At 35.6% G+C, this 20,522-nt stretch overlaps 1 protein-coding gene and 1 pseudogene across 1 annotated transcript; one reads left to right on the forward strand and one right to left on the reverse strand.

Annotated features, from left to right (window-relative positions):
- The first annotated feature begins 2,743 nt into the window (after window positions 1-2,743).
- Window positions 2,744-3,700, forward strand: LOC139198303 (uncharacterized). The gene is made up of 2 exons (XM_070826803.1): window positions 2,744-3,106; window positions 3,674-3,700. The coding sequence occupies exons 1-2, from the start codon at window positions 2,744-2,746 to the stop codon at window positions 3,698-3,700; spliced, it is 390 nt and encodes a 129-aa protein (XP_070682904.1).
- A 460-nt stretch (window positions 3,701-4,160) lies between these two features.
- Window positions 4,161-5,350, reverse strand: LOC139187578 (transmembrane 9 superfamily member 9-like; annotated as a pseudogene).
- Window positions 5,351-20,522: the final 15,172 nt, after the last annotated feature.

The raw sequence follows: 20,522 nt of genomic DNA on the forward strand, positions 1-20,522 counted from the left end.
GTATGTCCTGGATTTTCTACTCCTGATGTACTACTTTCTTCTGCTGGATTACATTCTGCTTTCAATTCTAATAAATTATTATATTCTTTTGATCCTAAAATGTGTTCTACTCCTATTTTTAAGATTAAAATTTTCATTTCTTCGTCTGAAATTTTATGTAGTCCTAAATCATATGTCTTATATTTTTCCAAATATTGTTCTTCATCTAAATGATCAATATCTTCTATAAGTTTATCTACAATATGATCAAAATTTTGTTCAACTAAATTAATATCTAAATTATCAAAAGCCATATGTATACTCTCATTTTCAATTTCACTCTCATCCTCTTCTATTTTTTCTAGTTGCTTATAATTACTAAACCTAATTGTTACTTGACCTGTACTAGTTTCATATATTTGTACTTTATCTGGTTGTCTATTTGGTGCTACTTGTAAATTAGGTAATGTCCACTGAGTTCCTTCTAAAAAGCTATTATCTACGAGTTTTGCTTCTATCATATTTACATGTTTACTGCCAAATGTTTGAACTAAATTTTGAAACTCTAAATTAAACTTATGATTATATCTATCAGACACTTTACCTATATACATTAAGTTAATACACAAATTTTTATACTCTCCTTTCATATTATAATTTTTTGTTCTTATGCTCACTTTAATATATCTAACAGACACTTTACCTTTATACTCTCCTGTCATTAAACTAATAATTTATCTATTTTATTATGCAACTTATCTACTTGTTCACTTAACTCTTTTTGTACTAATTGAATTTTTTGAACTTCTGATTTTAGCTGTTCAACTATTTCTAATGATCTAAGTTTTACTTGCTTCGGCTTACTATCTATAAGATCAACAAGCTCTTTTATCTCTCTTTTGCTAGGAAACCTTTGAATATTTCTACTATTATCTTCTAACTGAGATGTAATATAGTCTAAATTTTGTCTAATTATTTTTATAGAGTTTTTCTGGAAATGTTCTAACAACTGGTTTAACAAATGATTATACTTATTATTTTCTAATTTTATTTTTTCTGCTTGACTAATAATAAGATCTACAATAGTATTGGCTTGTGAATTTTCTTCACTGTGCAAAATATGATTATGCTTTCTTGATGAAAAATAACAAACTAAACTATTTTGGTCTAAAATTAGTTTTCTTTTTTGAGGTTCACTAATTTCTAAATTAAGATAATCTATCATAAACTATAGTCTACCTTTCTCTAGGGTTACGGCTAACTGGTTTCTTAAAAACTCTCTTTCTTCTCTCAATGTCTCTAAAACTTGATTTGTTGTTCTTTTTGCTTCTAAAACTTTATGCTGCAATTCTGTGTTATTATATTTACGAATAAATGAAGGATGTTCAAGATATCCAAGATAAAATTTTTGCTTCTTCAAAGTACTAATAATTCTTTTTGGATATATATGCTAATTTTCTCTTTATGCTAGTTATAGTTGGATGTCTGGGACAATAAATACCTGGTAATTGTGGTTGACAGGGTCTACAGGGACAATAATATATGTTGTTCATATACAATAAACAAATATGATATCAGTTGTATCTACGACTTCTATCATCAAGGTACTTTACTATTATAATTATACTATTAAAATGTTAAACTAGGCTCTGATACCAAATTCGTAACGCATGCTCGGTTAAATAGTCGGATGACCATTATAACAACTAGACATAGAACCTTGCACATGGAACTCGACATGTTTCAGCATGACGGTCACTCACAATACAAGTATAAGGCCTTAACGGCTGAACTCAGAGGTACGAAGAACTCAGAGGTACCCTAGTTGATGTCCAGTTATTTGTATGGCAAACATTCAACTATAACAGAGTGCTCGAACAAAGTATGATCGTCAGTTTAACAGGTTAATAATATAACCACAATAGTGTTTTCCTGTTTTGGACTAGAAGTCTAATTAAACAAACACACTAAAGAAGGAAAAGAAAACTTACTTAAGACTTGGAGATTGCTTGAATATGTACACTTGAATTTTTATTGATATATGGAATGTTTACAGAGATGGTTGTTTACAAGAAAGTGATTACAAAGAAGTGTTTACAAGGATGCTATGAAGGCTACGAATGCTTGAGTGTATGAAGTGACTATGATGTTTTCAGATGTTGAGAAAAATGTGTCTTTTGTATGGGAGGAAAAGCTCCCTTATATATAAAATCTAATTCTTCAAAAATAACATTTCATCTATTTACAATTTTCTGAATAGTGACAGCACACTGTTTCTAAAAACTGTCAGCACTGTTTCTGAAAGCTGGCTATCTTGTCTTTGCTTGAATGTCATGTGAATTTATGTTGTCTTGGTTGCTACACTATTTGCCACATTTTCTTTTGCATGTGAATTTGTATTGTCTTGGTTGTTGCATGTTTGCCACATATTCTTTTGCATGCAAATGTTTTCTGAAAATGTCAATCTCTTTTTTCTTCTTTTGGAAGTATCCACTTGAACTTTGCAGAAAACTGACCCAATCTTGTACATATGTGTGAAGGGTAGGATTGGCATTTTTGAAAAAATCTGTCCTTATGATTAAAAGTAAAATTTTGAGGGTGTTTTGGTTAGTTTTCCAATAAATACAACAGTAATACAAAGCAAATCAAGCCCCTCTGCAAATTCACAGTGAAGATTTTGAAGTCTCTGCCATAATTTCGCCGTAACGTAAAAAATTGCGTCAGGGATGCTTCAAAGTTTCGTTTTTCCTCGAGAGGTTTTGTTATGGAGTCGGCGGAGGCGAAGAGGATTTTAGAGCCAGAGGAGGAGGTGGTGATGAAGTGCTACTGCTGCGGTTTGAAAGAGAAGTGCACACCGGTGTACGTAGCGACGGTGAAGGAGAGGCACCAGGGCCGGTGGATTTGCGGACTCTGCACTGAGGTGATCAAGGACCAGAACTCGAGGTCGCCGAGGAAGATTAGCACGGAGGAGGCGCTGAAGCGGCACGTCCGCTTCTGCGAGGAGTTTCCGATGTCGAGTCCTCCCGCGAACCCGACGGAGGATCTGACATCGACGATGAAACAGCTGTTGTGGCGGACTCTGGACTCGCCGAGGAGGGAGAGGCTGGGCGACTGCCGGCCGACGATGGTGAGGTCCAGGCCGGTCCTGAGATTTTGGAGGTCCTTGCATGGTCTAAACTTTTGGTTGCTATATTTTTTTTTTATATTTTATATTTTTATTGTGTGTAAATTGATATAATGCAAAAGAAAATAAATAAATAAATAAAGAAAAATGAAGCATAGTGTGGTGGTCATGTACCTATCTGCATTCTCTATGTTTTTTATTAGAATATCCATACTTTTTAAATACAAAAATCTTGGTGATATGACTGTGTACTTATTATATCACCGTACAAATACCATAATCAAAATCATTCATGCTCTTCTTATCATCTAGAGTTCATCTAAAACAAATTTATGTGTTAAACGAATCATTAGTTATGATATTAGTAGCATCTTATAATGAACTTTTTTTCATTGCATTTTTTGTCATGCCCTAAAGTGAGGATGATTCTCACTCCCCCCCCCTCCCGTTGATTGCCATTAGATTAGTTAAAATTTTGAGATTCATGTCTTAAACAATTAAACCAACTTAATCTAACAATATAGGTGTAGTTGTACTATAATTTTCTTTTTGATATGGATGACTCAATAGTCTTCAAATGGAATGAAAAATAGATGACTTTTAAACGGTGACCAAAAGAATAAATTATTCTAATTATGAAATGTATTCAATTAAATGATATCATATAAGGAATGGAGGCTTTTAAAAAATTATATCAAATTTAAGAGTTTTAATTTATTATGATATTCCTAACTACAAATTTATTAGCAAAATTATCTTGTATAATGAAAGAAATTAAACTCCAAATATTTAAAAATAGAAAAAATAGTGTAGCTCAAAAATCCCAAAATAGTTACCCCGCACATGCACTATATGAAAGAAACATGGCTGGAAGAAAAAAAAAATCAAAAACATCAAATATGACAAACTAAGGTGTCGAACCCGTGCACTACCACATGAAGGAACCAACGCTTCCCAGCTTTTTTATATATAGAATATTAAGAAGGATTTTAGAATATGGGGGCCCCAGAAAATCAGGGCCTTGTAAGATCTGTAAGATCGCACTCCTCGCACTTACTCAAGGCCGGCCCGCAGTCCCAAATGCAATTTTCATCCATTCTGTACCCTGAAACGTCTTGTACAAGCGAACAGAGGTATAACGGGCGAAAAGTCCCATGAAAGACCAAAGAGCAAGAGCATTGTGGTCATAAGACCGCCCCGGTTAGATGGGGAGAGGAAGCCAAGGACAGCAAATATCATTGTCACCGGTATCATTCCAAACAATTGAACACCAGTTCCAACATATACACAGAGCAATTCAGAGTTATTTGGAGGCCTGAAGACATCCCCGTGGACAACTTTCCATCCTGTTTCTTCTTGCGCTTCTTCCTGGGTCTCAAGTTCATTATACTTGGAGATATCACGGTAGAGTGTTCTTAGCATAATCATCGCTACCATACACGAAAGGAAGAGGACAATAATCAATGAGTTGACAATTGAAAACCAATGGATTTGGTCGTCACTCATCCAGATATAAGCATCCCATCTAGAAGCCGACTTCACATCACTCTCCTGAACAGGTAGACATGAAAAGAAGTATCCTATGAGATGACTAGTTCCTCATATGTTCAGCACCATTACATCAGAAATATTAGGGCAATAGACATACGATAGTAGTTCATGACACAAATAAATGATGCTGTAATAAGTAAAGAGTAGACAGTAAATTACCGAGTAAAGAAAAAATAAGTAAAGAGTAGACAGTAAATTATGAGTTATAATTCTCCTACGAAAAAATACCGAGTAAAATTTTAAATTACAGAGCTCACCTGGAATTCAACATCATAGGTAAATACGATTTCTTGATTCTCGGCAACTTCTTGAGGAGAGTTAGAATTAACAACAGGTAGTTAAACGAGTCCTATCATTCCATTTCCCTTCATATTCATGTTTAACACTGTGGACATTCAACAGTCAAACAAACCATATTACCAACTGATAATTTAGAAAGAAGATTCACCAAAAAGGAATCATGCAGGAGAAAAGGAACGTCCTGAAAAATACTGACCTGAATGGTTTAACCTCAAATCCCACAATTCTTGCTGTTCCAGTTCGCGGATCTTTATGGTACTTCACAGTAAATGACAGATGGTTGTGGATGAAGTATTCCTCTTCTTTGGTCTGAGCACAATAACATAGTGTAAGAACGAGAAAAACATAATCATCCCCGAATAAGAAAGGTATTTGGTGCCAACAAATACTGGACATACCCCAGCTTAATCCCCTTTGAACCCAACATGGAATCCAAGCTGATAAACAGTACGATCTTTTTGATATAGCCTTTGAATGGGAACGACTAGAGGTAGATTATCAAGTATCCTGTCATAAAAAAAAAAGTCTTAATAAGATATGCGACTTCGTTTTGGCTCCTCAAATATACTAGGATAAATCATTTAAATTGTCAGAAAAAATTAAATACATGTTCACTCGATACTCGTCATCTATCTTCTCCTTAAACTCCTTTACAATGTTGGCATTAGGTGTTATCCGGCAGACAATGTTGCACATCTGAGGCTCCTGCATACGAAACTGCACAAGTCCGATTGTAAGTTTATGAACATAGGAGAAACAAGTAGGCTTAGAGTTCTTAGAGTTGTACAAATGCAGCAACACTAACCACATAGGGGGAGCTCGCGATCCTGTCACCACGGAGCACTTCCCCAAGATTCTCTATACTGTTGACGATTCTCTCAGGTTGGCAGTAAGGGAGAGAGTAATATGAGTAAGGAAGCTGAGTCTTTGTAGAAGTCTGTGTGTTCACTTTAACCTTCAAACGATCTCCCTGCAATAATTCCAATTCCGCGAGGCAAAGCACTTTGCTTCTCAGTCAAGTGAAGTAAAACGACGGAATTTCAAATCTAATTTACGAGAAGTAATTCAAATTCCACAGACAGCATTTGTAATGCAGTGAAACTAAATGACGATCTTCTTAGGGTACTTGCTTAGGAGTTAGGGCATATACAGATCGATGTCGGACCAACCAAGAATTGATGCGCCGCGAATTACTCTCACTATATCTGAACTAAGGTCAACTAACCCTAATTCGACGATCATTTCAATAGCAAAGTAGCAACCAATCGAATTCACGATAACCTAATCCTTCTATTTTCCTCCATTTTCTCGGCAACCAAACAGACGAAACCCAACACTAGGTCACAAACAGTGGAGAAGCTACACAAGACCTCTCGCCGGAAATCGTCGGTTCTAGTTGTGCGGCACGGCGCTGCGCTGCTGGTGCTGGTGCACGTTATAATTTTTTTAAGAAGATACCCAGGCCAAACGACGTGGTTTGGGCTTGGGATTTTAAAAAAGTACTAAACAAAACGGCGCGGTTTGTGGGAGGGTGCAATCCCAATGAGAGATTCATATGTGGGATTGGACGGATTAGTATTCTAGTCGGATTCTTTATGTGGGGTCTTTAGAATCAATCAATTATATCCGTTCATCTACATTATGCGATTAGAAATTATTTTAAATTTTTTATTTAAAATTAAATATAAATATTAACTAACGAAAACTGACCGCACGATATACGATGAGCGGACACAATTGATTGATTCTCCAGATCCCCACAAAGATGATCCGGAGAGGATCCTCATCCGGATTGGACGGACCGCCCGATGAAAATTTTAACACGGAAAGAATTTCATATTGTTTTTTGCATAAATGTGTATTATGGATGAACGTAATCAATTTCTTCTAGTCTCATCTAAAAAGAAAACTATAAAAAAAATAGAAAAAAATTAACGTAAAATGCTGTACAATATATCATTTTTATTTAAACCAGGAGAAAATATGAAATTTTATATTTCAATTTTATTCAATTTTAATTTCCTGTGCTAAGTGGCAAAGGTTTTCGATGAAAATTGACTGTCCTATTTATAAAATGTGGGAGGAAGACTTAGGTGTTAGAGAAGGAATCTTGCCAAAGTCAACTGTAACTCTTAAGAATAGGAATTAATATTGTAATTTGATTCTGATTGTACCAGTATAGGATGTGATTCTTACTTGTACATCAAGCATATACGTTGTATAAATATAAGCCTTTGTGTTATGAATAAAATCATTCAAAATATATTTTCTTTATTAAGGGTATTGAAACTGATGGGTTAGGAGCATGGGTTGATGTCTGTCCGTGGCACATCAAGGTCAAGTTGTGACTGCAACTCTTTCCTTATTTTCGGGTAGAGTTGTAGCTGCCACTAAACCGTCACTTTGTGTTCTTCCTTAATTCTAGGGTTTATATCTTCTAGTAGATTTCTTGTAAGTTGTATCTAGGGCTAGCCTTTTTCTCTCTAGTTACTTCTTTGTAGCTGTTAGCATTTGTTTATTGGGTAGGTTTTCCCTTCCTTGCTCGGTCTCCATATATGAGACCTCTCTCTTGTATTTCTCTCTTATGAAAAATATACACACTTTGTTGAACTCAAAAATCAACATGGTATCAGAGCAGGAACCATAGGGTCCTGTCTCTGTTGTTCAATCCATTCCATTCTAAATTTTTTTTTCTTCTTTCTTGGTGTCTTCTGCTATTCGTTCACTGTCATGGCAGAAGATCAAACTTTAAGCCGAGAGGCAGCAAGCTCGTCAAACACTTCACCTTCCAGTGTGATTCATGGTGAGATCAATCCAAATCTGCGCCTGTGCTCAGTGTTATTAAACGAGTTTAATTACCTACCGTGGTCTCATGCCATCTCTTTTGCCCTAGGTGGAAGATTGAAGCTAGGGTATGTCAATGGAATCACTAACGCACCTGAACCACCCTCTACATCGTATGGTGCATGGCATGCAAACGTCAGCTTGTTATGTCCTGGATACTTAACTCTATGGAACCTAAGTTGTCTGAACTCTTCAGTTACTCATAATCTTCTCATGTTTTGTGGGAATCTATCAAAGAGATTTATGGCAGCCAGAACAATGCTGCTCGTATATTTCAACTCAAGAAGAATCTCACTGGGCTAAGGCAAGGTGATCAATCCTTCGTGCAACACCTTGGGAGCATGAAGTCCATGTGGAACAAACTTGACATGTATCGTCCACATACAACTGATTCCGCTGCACTCCTCAAAAGAGCCGATGAAGACAAAGTGTTTCAACTTTTGGCAAGTCTTGGAGCAGAATATGAAGATCTTTGAAGTCACTTGCTGATGACTGCAGATCTGCCCTCATTTAATAGTGTTTGTCAAGCTGTCCAACGGGAGGAAACTCGAAGAAAAGTCATGCACATTGAACCCAAGTCCAACTCTGAGGCAAGGGTTTTCACCAGCAATCATAAACACACTGGTGAAAAAAAAATTTACTGGAAAGAAGGCAGATTGGAAATGTACCTATTGCAACATGAAGGGGCACATAAGGGAAAAATGCTGGATCTTACATCCGGAGTTAAAGCCAAAGTTTGATAAGGAAGGAAGAATGATCAAAGAAGGCAAGGGAATTTTTCCAAAGGCTCTCCATTCAACTAGCTCTTTGACTGGTGGTTTTCCAAACTTCATTGCAAATCTCATAGATTTGATAAATGAATTTGCAAGCTTTCTTCAAAGGAGAGGAGGCACCACTGTAAAAGAGGAAGTGAAAACCCTAGTATGCCATAAAACTCATATAGCGTAATATATAATACGTTTTCCGAAAACCCTAGTATGCCATAAAATCTTCGTAAAACATATATCGTATATATTGTGCTAAATAGTGGTATCAGTATTGCCCGAAGGCATATAGAACTCTTCATTCGCCCGAAGGCCTTTATTCATAACACTTCACATATCAATCACCCGTAAGCTCCTACAACACCCACCCGAAGGCATAAATAGAGACCACTAGATAAGCACAAAATCATTGAATATAATCTTTCCAACATAAGTACATATATCTCAAAGCATCTTCATAGTATATAGTCATCCATCATATATACTACAAAAGCATGTAAAAACATGTTCATAAATAGTATATAGACATCCATCATATATACTACAAATAACATAAATTCAATAAAGTATGTATTCAAAAATATTCTCATTAAAGCATGATAAATCATAAAGTGTAAATCTAATTTACTCATAAAATGTAACCATTAAGTCATGCTTTCATGTATGCATTTCTACTATTAAAACATGCATTTTAGAAGGGGTCCACTCACAAATACTTCGTCGTGGATGAACTGTGCGAAATAGGAAGGACGGAATCGTCGCTAATAGTCGTACCTAAGAACATAAAGAGTCCAATTAATAAAACTCTATCATAACAATTGAATTTCAGGAAATGGACATCATAAATGGATTCAGAACGTCGAAAAACATAAAAAAGGACCTCGAGTACCCCCACGCATCGCCGTGGGTCGTTGAAAGTTGGCTGGAAAAGTCGTCGACCCCGCCGTGGATGGCAGAGCGTGTGCTCCACGCGCTAGCACCGGCAACCCTTCACGCAGTCCCATGCGCAGGCCCACATGCGGCCTAAGTTCCTGGGATCCAATTGGGTTGGGCTGGGTCTGGGTCTGGACTTGGGCCTATTAGGTTTGAGCTTGGCTAATTGACCAAGTTCCATGGCCCAAAGGTCAGGGTTCCATAGGGTTTTGGGTTAAAGAAATAAGTTGGGCACCCTAGGGTTTTGGGTTTAAGTTCAACGAGCCAAAGACCCATGGTTACATGACCCAAGGGCCTTCGTTCAAAAAGGCTTTAGGTTTGGAAGCCTAGCCCGATGCTCTGGGCTAGAGGACCTGGTTAGGGCCTTAGGTCGGGTATGACTCATTTTTTCCAGAGAGAGAGACCGGAGCTTCCCGAGCTTCGATCGACGCCGATTGACAACCCTAGGGTACGATCCAACTACCAAAATGAAGATAGAGACGAGATGGAGAGTTTCATACCTTCGTGGTCCCTCGTCGTGGCCGGAAAGTTGGCTTGAAGTTGTCAGACTCACATAAAGAATGGGGTGGCCTTTATGTGTCTCAGTGCTCCACAGAGGAAGAGGGGGAGAGAGAGAGAGAAAAAAGGTCTACTCAATGATGGTGGTGGTGTCGTGGTCCTTTGGGTGTACGGGTAAGTGTGTGTGTTGCCGAGAAAGGAAAAGGGATAAAGGTCCGAGAAAGAGTGTGTCTTGGGGAAAGAAGAGAGAAGAAGAGGAAGAGAGATGGGAGATTGCCACGTGGCAGGCAAAGAAAGGATGAGAATTTGGAGGAAATCCAAAAAGGGAAACATGATTGGGTAAGTGATAGGGGGCAAAATGGTCATTTTATACTTTCGTAAATACGAAAAAATACACAATTCGGGACGGGGTTTTACATGTCTTATACCATAAATTTTACCCTATTCTTAGTTATAGTTTATTGGTTATTTTGGTAGAATTTTGATACTTTGTTATATATTTTCAATGTAGGACATTCGACTTCCTCTAGGGCAAAAAGTGATTAAATGGCAAGGATGTTCGTGAGTCTTTCAAGATGATTATGTCAAAATTCTAGATTTTTCTACCAAGCCGTTTGACCATGGCGAAGAAAAGAAGACACAGCGCGCAGCTTTCCAAATTGATGTTTCTTTACGTTTTAGGTATTTTGGAGGTCAATCTGGCATATTTTTAGGAAGATTCCTTCTAAGGATTTGTTAGGGATGTCTCAAGCTTTAAAAAGGGACATTTTGGGACCAAATTGGAGTTGATTTGGTCGGTCAAAAGATGGATTTTCTGAGAAGTCCAAATTTTAGTTTAAATAGGAAACCTTTTATTTTCTAGTTATTTTATTCTATTATGTTTCCTAGTTTTTAGAAGACATTTTCTAGTAAGGATTTTATTTGTAGTAGTATAAATAAGGCTATTTAGCCAATAGAGAACGTAGCATTATTTTGGAGAACTTCAGACATTTTACCTACAAGGTGTTTTCAATCTTTTTTCTAGTTAATATATTTTCTTTAGTTTTTAATATGATTGTTCGTAACTAGTCATTTTGCTAGGGTGAAGCCACAAGCCTTAGCATGAATATCTGATTTGATTAATTTGCTTAATTTTCTTATGAATGGATGCATGCTTGCTTTGAATTATTAATCACCGCGATTAAACTATCTAATTGTCTTAGTGATTCGCGACCATTAGGGTTTTTAGACAAGTAATTTGATGCAATTTCTGTTGAAACATCACCTTGAAATTGAAGAGGGTTTCTTGTGATTAGTAATTCTAAGTTCACTTAGACCGAACATCACGCTCTTAAGGGTTGCAGGGTTTTTCAAAGGGTTTTCACAAGGCTTAATGAGTCTTGCATGTTTATATTTGATCTAAACATCACAGACGAATTGCATGTTAGATATACGTTTTCGCTTGAACATCACGAGGAAAATATGTATTAGGAATGCCTAATCTTCAAAGCATGTATGTAGAAATTCATAAGTAATTAGTAAAATTGCATAGAACTGTTAATGGTGACGATAGAACCCTAGTGCTTAAATTTATTTTCAAAACTATTTTCTTTTGTTTTCTTTACTTTGCCAATTTATTTAATTGTTTTTAATTAAATTCGTTCTTAATATTTTAAATCATAAAAACAATCTTTTTCAAATCTTGTTTCAAATAATTAATTAAGATTTAATTTTTTCATAAATTATTCATTCAATCCCTATAAAGAACAACCTTGCTTGATCTGTTATACTACAATTACCTTATTCTCTAGTAAATATTTTTAAGTGTTTTTATCCCTAGCCTATCACCAACATCCCGTCGTCAATGGGTTTTGAGTATTAACAGTGACTGTCACTCGTAAGAACCCACGCGCCTTGGAACCAACTTCCTTGGCCAGGCGTCGAACATTGGTATCCGTACTCAGGCACAGCGGAACACCCCTTATTTGTACCCAGAAGGGGACCAGCTCCATCTGGATCTCCTCAAGTGCAAGCTCAGGCGGCCATCACTTGACAGAAAAATTCTGCTTCATGACAGCCCTGGGGACTTGTTCAAGAATCTTTACTGCAGTGCTTTCATCTTGTGCCGTAATGATGAATGTTGTATCCCGGAACCATTTCACTTCAATTTCACTCATCTCTTTCCATGAAGACCTTAGCATATTCCTGACCCCCCACTTATTCAAGGTTCTGTGGAACAGGGCAGCACCCACCAACTCGACCCCATGCTCCATGGTCCCCAGATCCATAGACTTTTCCAGATGTACCACCAACTCCTCCACCTCCGGCTGCGCCATGTGTGCACTGATGCTACGTGGTGTGTAGGGCACTTGTACAGAAGTATGGTTGAGGTAGACTGTTGTTCGAGTAGCGCTGTTTTTTCTTTGGTATATTCCCACTTCGCAGTCCCTTTTGAAGATTGACAAAGAACAGTGGAAGCAAAAGGAGTTGACAGGGGAGTAGAGTTTCTACAGGAAAGGTTGGTCGATCTGGAAACCTCACAACGGAGGGAAAACACACTCACATCGGAGGGAATCGATTTGGTCTCAAATAGAGTGTATTTCAATCATGGCATAGCAAATATTTGACATGCCATCATTCATCAAGAATTTTGTCTGTCCTATCTTGTGTGATTCGAATAAAGAAAAATCCGTTTAAACACGAGAAATTATTTTTACACAATATTTTTTTCTTTAAGACACTCGCAATAAATTTTAGAGAATTTTAACGAAAAACTTCCGGTATTGTTCACTTTAACGAAAAACCACATTTTACACTAAAAAGTCAATTCTGGTATTATTCACTTTACTCTTTATTTTGTCCTTATCGTTAAAACTCAAAGTTTTCAAATCTTTTTTTATTAATTTTCCTTAAATTTTAAAGTGTGAATCAAATTTGGATTTTAAAAATCCACTTCCATTAGTTCCACACTAATTTTATAAGATGTCCCACTTTAAATATCATTTGTATTCAAAAAATACATCACATTGATCACAAACTTTCCGAAATTTGAAATTGATTTCTAGAATTTGGCATTTGGCGTTAAAATGTGTAACAAATGTATGAATCTTTGAAATTCTTGAGCTCCATTGCCCAACAAGTTGAGTTTAGATCCCACCATTCCCATCAATTTTGTGCTATATTTGCAATTAAATTCAACTCATCGCGATTTGAAATGACTTGGTTTTTATAGCTCAAACCAGTAGAGACTAAATTAATTCAAGGAGAAATTTGGTTCTTATCCCTCTTTTTTCAACTCCATTGATCGAAACCTTATTCCTTTTCAATTTTTCATCAAGGTCCCTTGGTTTTAATAAACGTCATTAATTATTTCAATAATAAACTACCAGTAGTTTTGGTTGTTGAATCTCGTGCAAGTTAGGTTGTGGTTGTATTGGGCATTTTTTTTTTATCGTTTCACTGTCATAATGGGAAATGGAGATCGAGGAAGTCAAGACCAGGCAGCCCCTTCAAAGACTTAACCCCAGAGGAGAAAGAACCACCTCCGCTTGTCCTCGAGCTAGCCTCAGAGGAAGAAGTTTATGTTAACCAAAGTAAGCAAGTAAACTACCTTACCGGGAGGGCAATCTTCTCTTATGGCCTTCACCTCCCGCCCGGTGACTAAGAAAGAAATTGGTTTGCGCTTGAATTGAAGTGATGAGGTCGCAAAGCAAAGAGGGAAGTTGGGCTCCTACCCTGATTTGGACCCTCGTGATCGAGCTTATGATTGTTTTACATGTCAAGATAATTAAATTTTACTTCTAAATATATTCATTTAGTGTTAGAAACATTACATTTGATATATATATATATATATATATATATGGCTAAATTTTGCATCTTATTTTTTTATTTTTAATTTGTACCCATTTTAATTTGCAACCCTTTTTTTAAATTGTACCAATTTTCTTTTTAGTTTTAGTTTGTATATAAAATGTACCCATTCTTTTTTATATAAAATGTACCACCTTTTTGGTAAAAAATGCACCAACTTTTTGTATGTAAAATGTACCGTATGTAAAAAAATGACATTAATATAAGTAATGACAAATCATAGGTTTTATTTAAATATAATTTATCTTAATGACAAATCATGTCATTAAGATAAATTATACTTTTTTATATAAGTATAATTTATGTTCTATAGTTGTAAGACTCAACAGGATTGGAATTTAACACAACTCCAATGATATCAAGTCTTAAGCCATAAAACAAAAAGAAAACTAATGAAAAATGCTCGAAAATTTTGAGTTTGAACGAAAATGATAAAGTAAAGAGTAAAGTGAATAATACCAGTATTGACTTTTTAGTGTAAAAATGTGATTTTTCGTTAAAGTGAACAGTGTCAGAAGCTTTTCATTAAATTTCCCTAAAACAAATGATTTTGCCATGACAAGAAAAAGAAAGTAGAGATAAGAACACTGACGGCTAAAACACTCGTTGTGGGTCGGTGATGTGTCGAAAGATTGGTTTTGCTGCTAACCTATGCACTAGGGTTGGGCCTTTAGTTGGTGCCCGAGTTTTCTAGGCCTATTGATATTGAGGTTGGGCAAACAGCCCAAAATACAAGAAAACCCAACAAATGGTGAATAATGTTATCGTCGGCGCATGGTGTAAACGGTGAATAATGTCTTCCTCCTTAACCTAATGGCTCTTAATTTTAACTCTCATTACATTTAGTTTAAATGAATTAATCATTTGTAAAAGAAAAAATGTTGGTCATGTTCGGACTATGGTGCTCGAATACGAGAGTGGGGGGTTCTGCAATTTGTGAAAACTCAAAATTTCTTAATTTGCGAGCCTAATGGATTTTCAAAAATTTAAAAAGTATAAAAGTAATTAAAAAATGTCCACTTCTTATCCGTTCCGTGAGAGTTAGCAACCCAAACCCAATTGAGTCTCCTAGTTTTTTTGGTTGAAAGGTGAAATTTATTCAATCAAGTCTAACGGATAAGTAAGTATATATTCTCAAAAAAAATGTTAAAAATAATTGAATGAAACTGCCATGTATAGTCTCCTAGTTGACTTTATATTAGGGTTTCATATAACTATATAATTATTGGGTTCACTTATAAACATGACCAATGAAGCTCCAAAATGATCAAACGTGAGTGAACGTGTTGAATAAAGTACAAAGTTTCGCATAGACTATTGTACAAACAAATCATAACTAATATCAGATGGTTCCATTTTTAATTGTATGGAGGCCTTTTGCATAGAAACTCCAAACTTAATAATTGCACAGGTGATTAAGTGAGGACAATATCGACGCTATTAATGGTAGACCGCGTCCTCTCTCTGAAACTTTAACATTATTATACCGTGCTTCATTGTATTTGTTTCTCATTGGCTTATAAGCTGCATAAATGTCAATTTGTTATCTAATCCTCCCCCCCTCTCCAAGTCAAGGAGGTTCTTTGTTCTTTCAATGGAGAAGGCATCCCTTGAACAAAAGGAGGGGAGGATTAGTATCGTTTACTTGTCCAATATTCTTTTGAAGTAATGACTTGAAGTGGACGTGCATCATCTTCATCTACTTGTACCAAAACAAGCAAAAAAACAAATCACTCTCACTACTTGATGGATGGACAAAGAAAGAGAGAGTGAGAGAGAGCCAACTTGGTTTCCTTCCTTTTTAAGATTTGCACTACCTCATAAATATAGGTATATTTTGAAGTTGAATTTTCTGGTTGTGGTTTCTTTGTGGTAACCCTACATTGCCACTTGCATTATGTGGTGGTCGATCGATCTTCAATTTAGGTGAGTATGAAATGGGTTGTAAATAGCGTATATGTGAGTATGAAATGGGTTGTAAATAGCGTATATGTAAGTATAAAATGAGTTGTACACTCAGTCGATATCTAAGTTTGAATTCTCATAAATAGGGGTGGGTGAAAAAAAAATTGCTCAACCAAGGCAACCACCAAACCAAACCTAAAATATCAATTAATGTAAAAAGTACATATTTTATGAACAAGTAATTTGTTGAAAGTGGTCCTATTGAACCTTCCCAAGCCGGTTTAAATGACATGGTTATGACTCATAAGCATAATATCATTTCAATTTATCAAAGAAATTCCACATAAGACACATAAAAAAAGACTCAAAACGTGCACAAATATATGACGTGACGAGACATAATTAACACAACTTTTCTTCTTTTTCAACGAGTAATATGAATTATTCTATTGTTCTATTATGATTTTCATATCCGTCTGCGTATTGATCAACACATACTTGACACAAACACAACACAAATATAAATAAGTAACACGAACACAACCTGATGGTCACCCCCACATATGATTTCGGATTGCGGTTACATAGGGTTTAGGACACGAGCCAAATTTCATCTCACGCTATTGTGTGTGTGTACGTGAGAGAGGAGCGGGGGGCAGGGGAAGCAGAGGTGATATATGGGTAAGTAAATGTCGAGCTTTAAGAGCATAAAACATGGACAGAATCTTCCAATGTGTAATACAAACACCACCAATCAAACCCAAAACGTGCAAACTTATATTCTTCACCAAGGCATATATGGTCCCCCACATTGCCCTATTTGCCAAGCAAAAAAGCACATCAAAGATCAAACCCCTCCTCCTCTCTATAAAGTTTTATTGGCTTGGGACCCTCATATTTTTTTTCTTCCTTTCTATCATATTATATATCATTACTTTGTGATGGTAGGCTCACGCCTATTACTAATTTCTACTTTAGAGGAGAGCCACGAGTTTACATCATGAACAAATGTATGTGCCTTAAACATGTGAATCAATATTGGAAATAGTGTGTACACTGTTTGAGTTGTGTTAGAGTCAGTCGTACATTTATGTGTGTGATCGTTGGTGCATTTATGATATGTAACTCATTCACTATCTTAAATAGTTTAAGCAATCGCGTGTGAGCATTATACATACTTCAGTAAAATCTGACCCGTGTTAGGTTTAACACACTAAAATCCAACCCAGAAATCGTCAAAGTGACGACAACCTAGAAATCGTTGATGCGGCCAAGGTTGTCAAAGAGGAAGGAGATGGAGACCTGGGCTCAAGGTTAGGCGATAATCCTTCTCCATCCCCTCTGTTTTGGTCATGGCTGAAGTCATATCACTTGAGCACAAGGTTAGGCAATAATCCCCAAATTTAGTGGTCGGGTTGGGTTAGGTAGCTAAATTGCTTGACTTTTGGGTGTGGGCTAGATCACTTATTTTTCCTTCTTTTGGGTGATTTTTTCCCAATTACCCTACTAATTGGGATGGACTGAAAACGCTCTTAGGAAGAAGAATCAAGCTCACTCAATTGGTACGTGAGCTTGATTCTTCCTACTCCCTTTATTGATTTTTTTTTTTTCATCTAAAAGAAGAAATGCTTTGATATGAAGACATTAAAGGATAAAGTAGCAGAAGTAGTTGAGGAAAGGTAGAATGATGAATTGCAGCTGTAAAGATGTGAGAGAAATGGGGGGACTTGTACTCTGAAAGGTTCTCTTGCCCAAGAAAATAAGCAAACATTTAAGGGGATCGATTACACTTTGTACATAACCCTGAGGCCCTATGGCTCAAGGGACCAATCGTAGCTCTGCTAACTATTAAAATTATTGGACCAATTGATATTAAGTTGACAGGGAAATCATGGTCCAACTTCATCAACACACATACATCTCACTTGTCCTGCATAGTTGCTTGTCATTTCTTTCTTGAATAAACCCTGAGGCTCTATGCCTCAAGGTACCAATAGTAGCTCAGCTAACTATTAATATTATTGGACCACCTGATATTAAGTCGACCGGGAAAACATGGTTCAACTTCACCAACACACATATTTCTCACTCGTCCTGCACAGTTGCTTGTCATTTCTATCTCGAATAATACTTGGTTACTTAAAGAATGAGTAGGAGTTTCAACTCAAAATGTTCATTGCCGGTTCATAAAGAATCGTGTTTATGATCATAATCATTCATATGATAAATCACTACGTAAAGATCGTTTCTGGAAATAAATCAATTAAAACTAAGGTCGTTTCGTCATTGAACTGTATAAAAACAAATGAACGGAATTGGTAAAAGCATCACGAACCGTCTATGTATTTACTACAATATAGATTGACTAAACGACCTTAGTTTTAATTCATATTTTGCATAGATGATATTTACAGAGTGATTCATAATATGATCGGTTCTTATCATAAGCACAAAATTATGTGATTCGAACACTAAAAGTTTTGAATAGAAATTCATACTCATTCTTGAGTAGCCAAATATTGTTCCTCTCTCCCTACAAGGAAAATTTTGTTTATGAAATAAATTTACCGCTATTGTGATGTTCTGATCAAGTAATATAATATTCTATTAAAAAATTTCACCATACGATATTATATTATTAAAGTAAAAAACCACGTAACAGTAAACTCAATCATACTGCATGTGAAGCCGACATAAGCCCTAATTTAGATTCGAACCCTAATTACGTTCACTTACGAAGTAGTAGTTTTCTTGGTTGGTTTTGTCAAAGATTATACATTCATTTTCTAGTTTAACTACCTTGTACTAACTGATAAATACTGTTCAAATAATCAGGACTACGTTGAATTAGCGTCCGACAACCATTGAACTAATTATCACATACGTTTCATGCATGTAAGAGGTTTCTCTAATTGACTATAATAGTCTAATGTAGTGGAGGTTAGGCAATTCAACTGCTCCTCAAGCCTTCGAGTGCCAAACTTCACGAGACAGCCCAAGTGAAGATTTTCGATCCGAATTTTCGCATCTACTCTCTCTTAAAGAATGAACTATGTCTTTGCTATTGCAAGAATATAACGATCAAAGAGACCTATCGCTCAGCTGCTTCGCATATTACTCACGAAAATCGTATTGCCCAAAGGAGCATTCTGTAATTGACTATAATAGTCTTTTCTAATGGAAGTTGGGCAATTCAAGTAATATTTTTTTACTCGTTAAATTAAGTACTGCCTACTCTACTGGCTTTTGACTTGAAGCAAAGTACATAAGCGGCTTTTTAATATGCACTGGTAAATAATATATACCAGAATTATTCATCTGTTTGATCTTGATTATTGAATCTTTAGTCGCATATTCAATCCTACATTCATGCGAAAATATAATAAAATTATTGAGTATGAACTAGAATCATTTAACGAGTATGAACTAAACTCTGGAGTCTAAATCGGGCTGGTAAAAGTCAAAGAGTGGATGGTCAAATTTCCACGTTTGCCAAAATGAACCATTGCCTAGGATCCTAAATGTCACACACGTACAACCATGTGCATGAAGTTTGAAGCTTAAAACCGAAGCTTTAGGGCTGTATTATTAAAAGAAACAAAAAAAAAAGATTTAAATTAAACGAAGGAAAAGGAAAAATTAGGTGTTTGAAATTTGGTCTGTTTGACCAATTGATTGCATGTTGTTTTTGAATTTACTGCATAAAATAGATTTGGTTCCTGCCATGGATAATAATAAATGTGAAAGGGTAATAGTTGGTGGATTAACTTGGATTCATATTGTCATATGCACTCTGGATTTCGGTGTTTGGACTCCGAATCTTAGCCAACTTAGTTTCAATCCTGCAATCTTCATTGACTCATTCTACTGGCCCATTCCATAGAATCTCAAAAACTTAAAATGTACGAATCTCTTTATTTCTCTTAGACGGCTTAGATTTTGAAGTCTTTTATCCTGAAAGGATCTCAATCCAATTAACTTTAAGTTGAATGCACTGTGCATAGATTATATAATAGTTTGAACAAATTATTTTGAAAATTACAATAGGGATGTCGATAAACTCATCAGCTGAAGAATTGATCATAAATATGTAAACACTTGTTTTACTTAATCAATGAGTGATTTTTTAATGTAACAGTTACAAATTCGCTTAAGCTGTAAGATTGGAGCTTATGTATTGATCTTACATTCTAGGTTTATGAGTCGTGACATGATCTCAGTGATTATCAATGTACTTCAAGAAAGTGAACTAATGAATTAAGATTACGATAAGTTTTATTTCGGCCTTCTCTATTGTAATGTATAATTTTGATTATCTTCCTTTTCAAATTATCTTTTTTCAATCTCTTTCTATTTGAAAGGTCACGATTGAGCCCCTTTAACATGAATGTTATAGTGTCATCATATTCATGTTACAATTTGCTCTATAAAAGAGAAGGAGAATAAAGAAATTTAAAGGGAAGAAAATCCTACTTGATAAGTGATACAAGTCATTTGCCTTGTTTTAACATAAAGTTATAATGTCAGTATATCCGTGTCATATAATTTATTTTCCTAGACGAACAATCTTTATCCAATTCTCATTCTTAAGCAAGGTTTTAAAAGAAGTTAGACATTAAATCTATTATATTTCATGTAAATAAGTGTTTGCATATAATTTAAATATATATAATTTCATCATAAACTACAAAATAGAATAACATATATATTATGAAGTGTTGGAACATAATGAAAACATGAGGAACAATGATATAATGTGTGTTCATTTAAGT

Source organism: Malus domestica, chromosome 08 (assembly GCF_042453785.1).
Source record: "Malus domestica chromosome 08, GDT2T_hap1".
Taxonomy (NCBI): domain Eukaryota; kingdom Viridiplantae; phylum Streptophyta; class Magnoliopsida; order Rosales; family Rosaceae; genus Malus; species Malus domestica.

What these genes read in the sequence shown, in the direction of transcription:
- LOC139198303 (XM_070826803.1), top strand. Translation starts at nt 2,744, where the DNA reads ATGGAGTCGGCGGAGGCGAAGAGGATTTTAGAGCCAGAGGAGGAGGTG. An exon ending in GCGACTGCCGGCCGACGATG is followed by an intron (nt 3,107 to 3,673) that starts GTGAGGTCCAGG and finishes ATGACTCAATAG; the next exon opens with TCTTCAAATGGAATGAAAAA.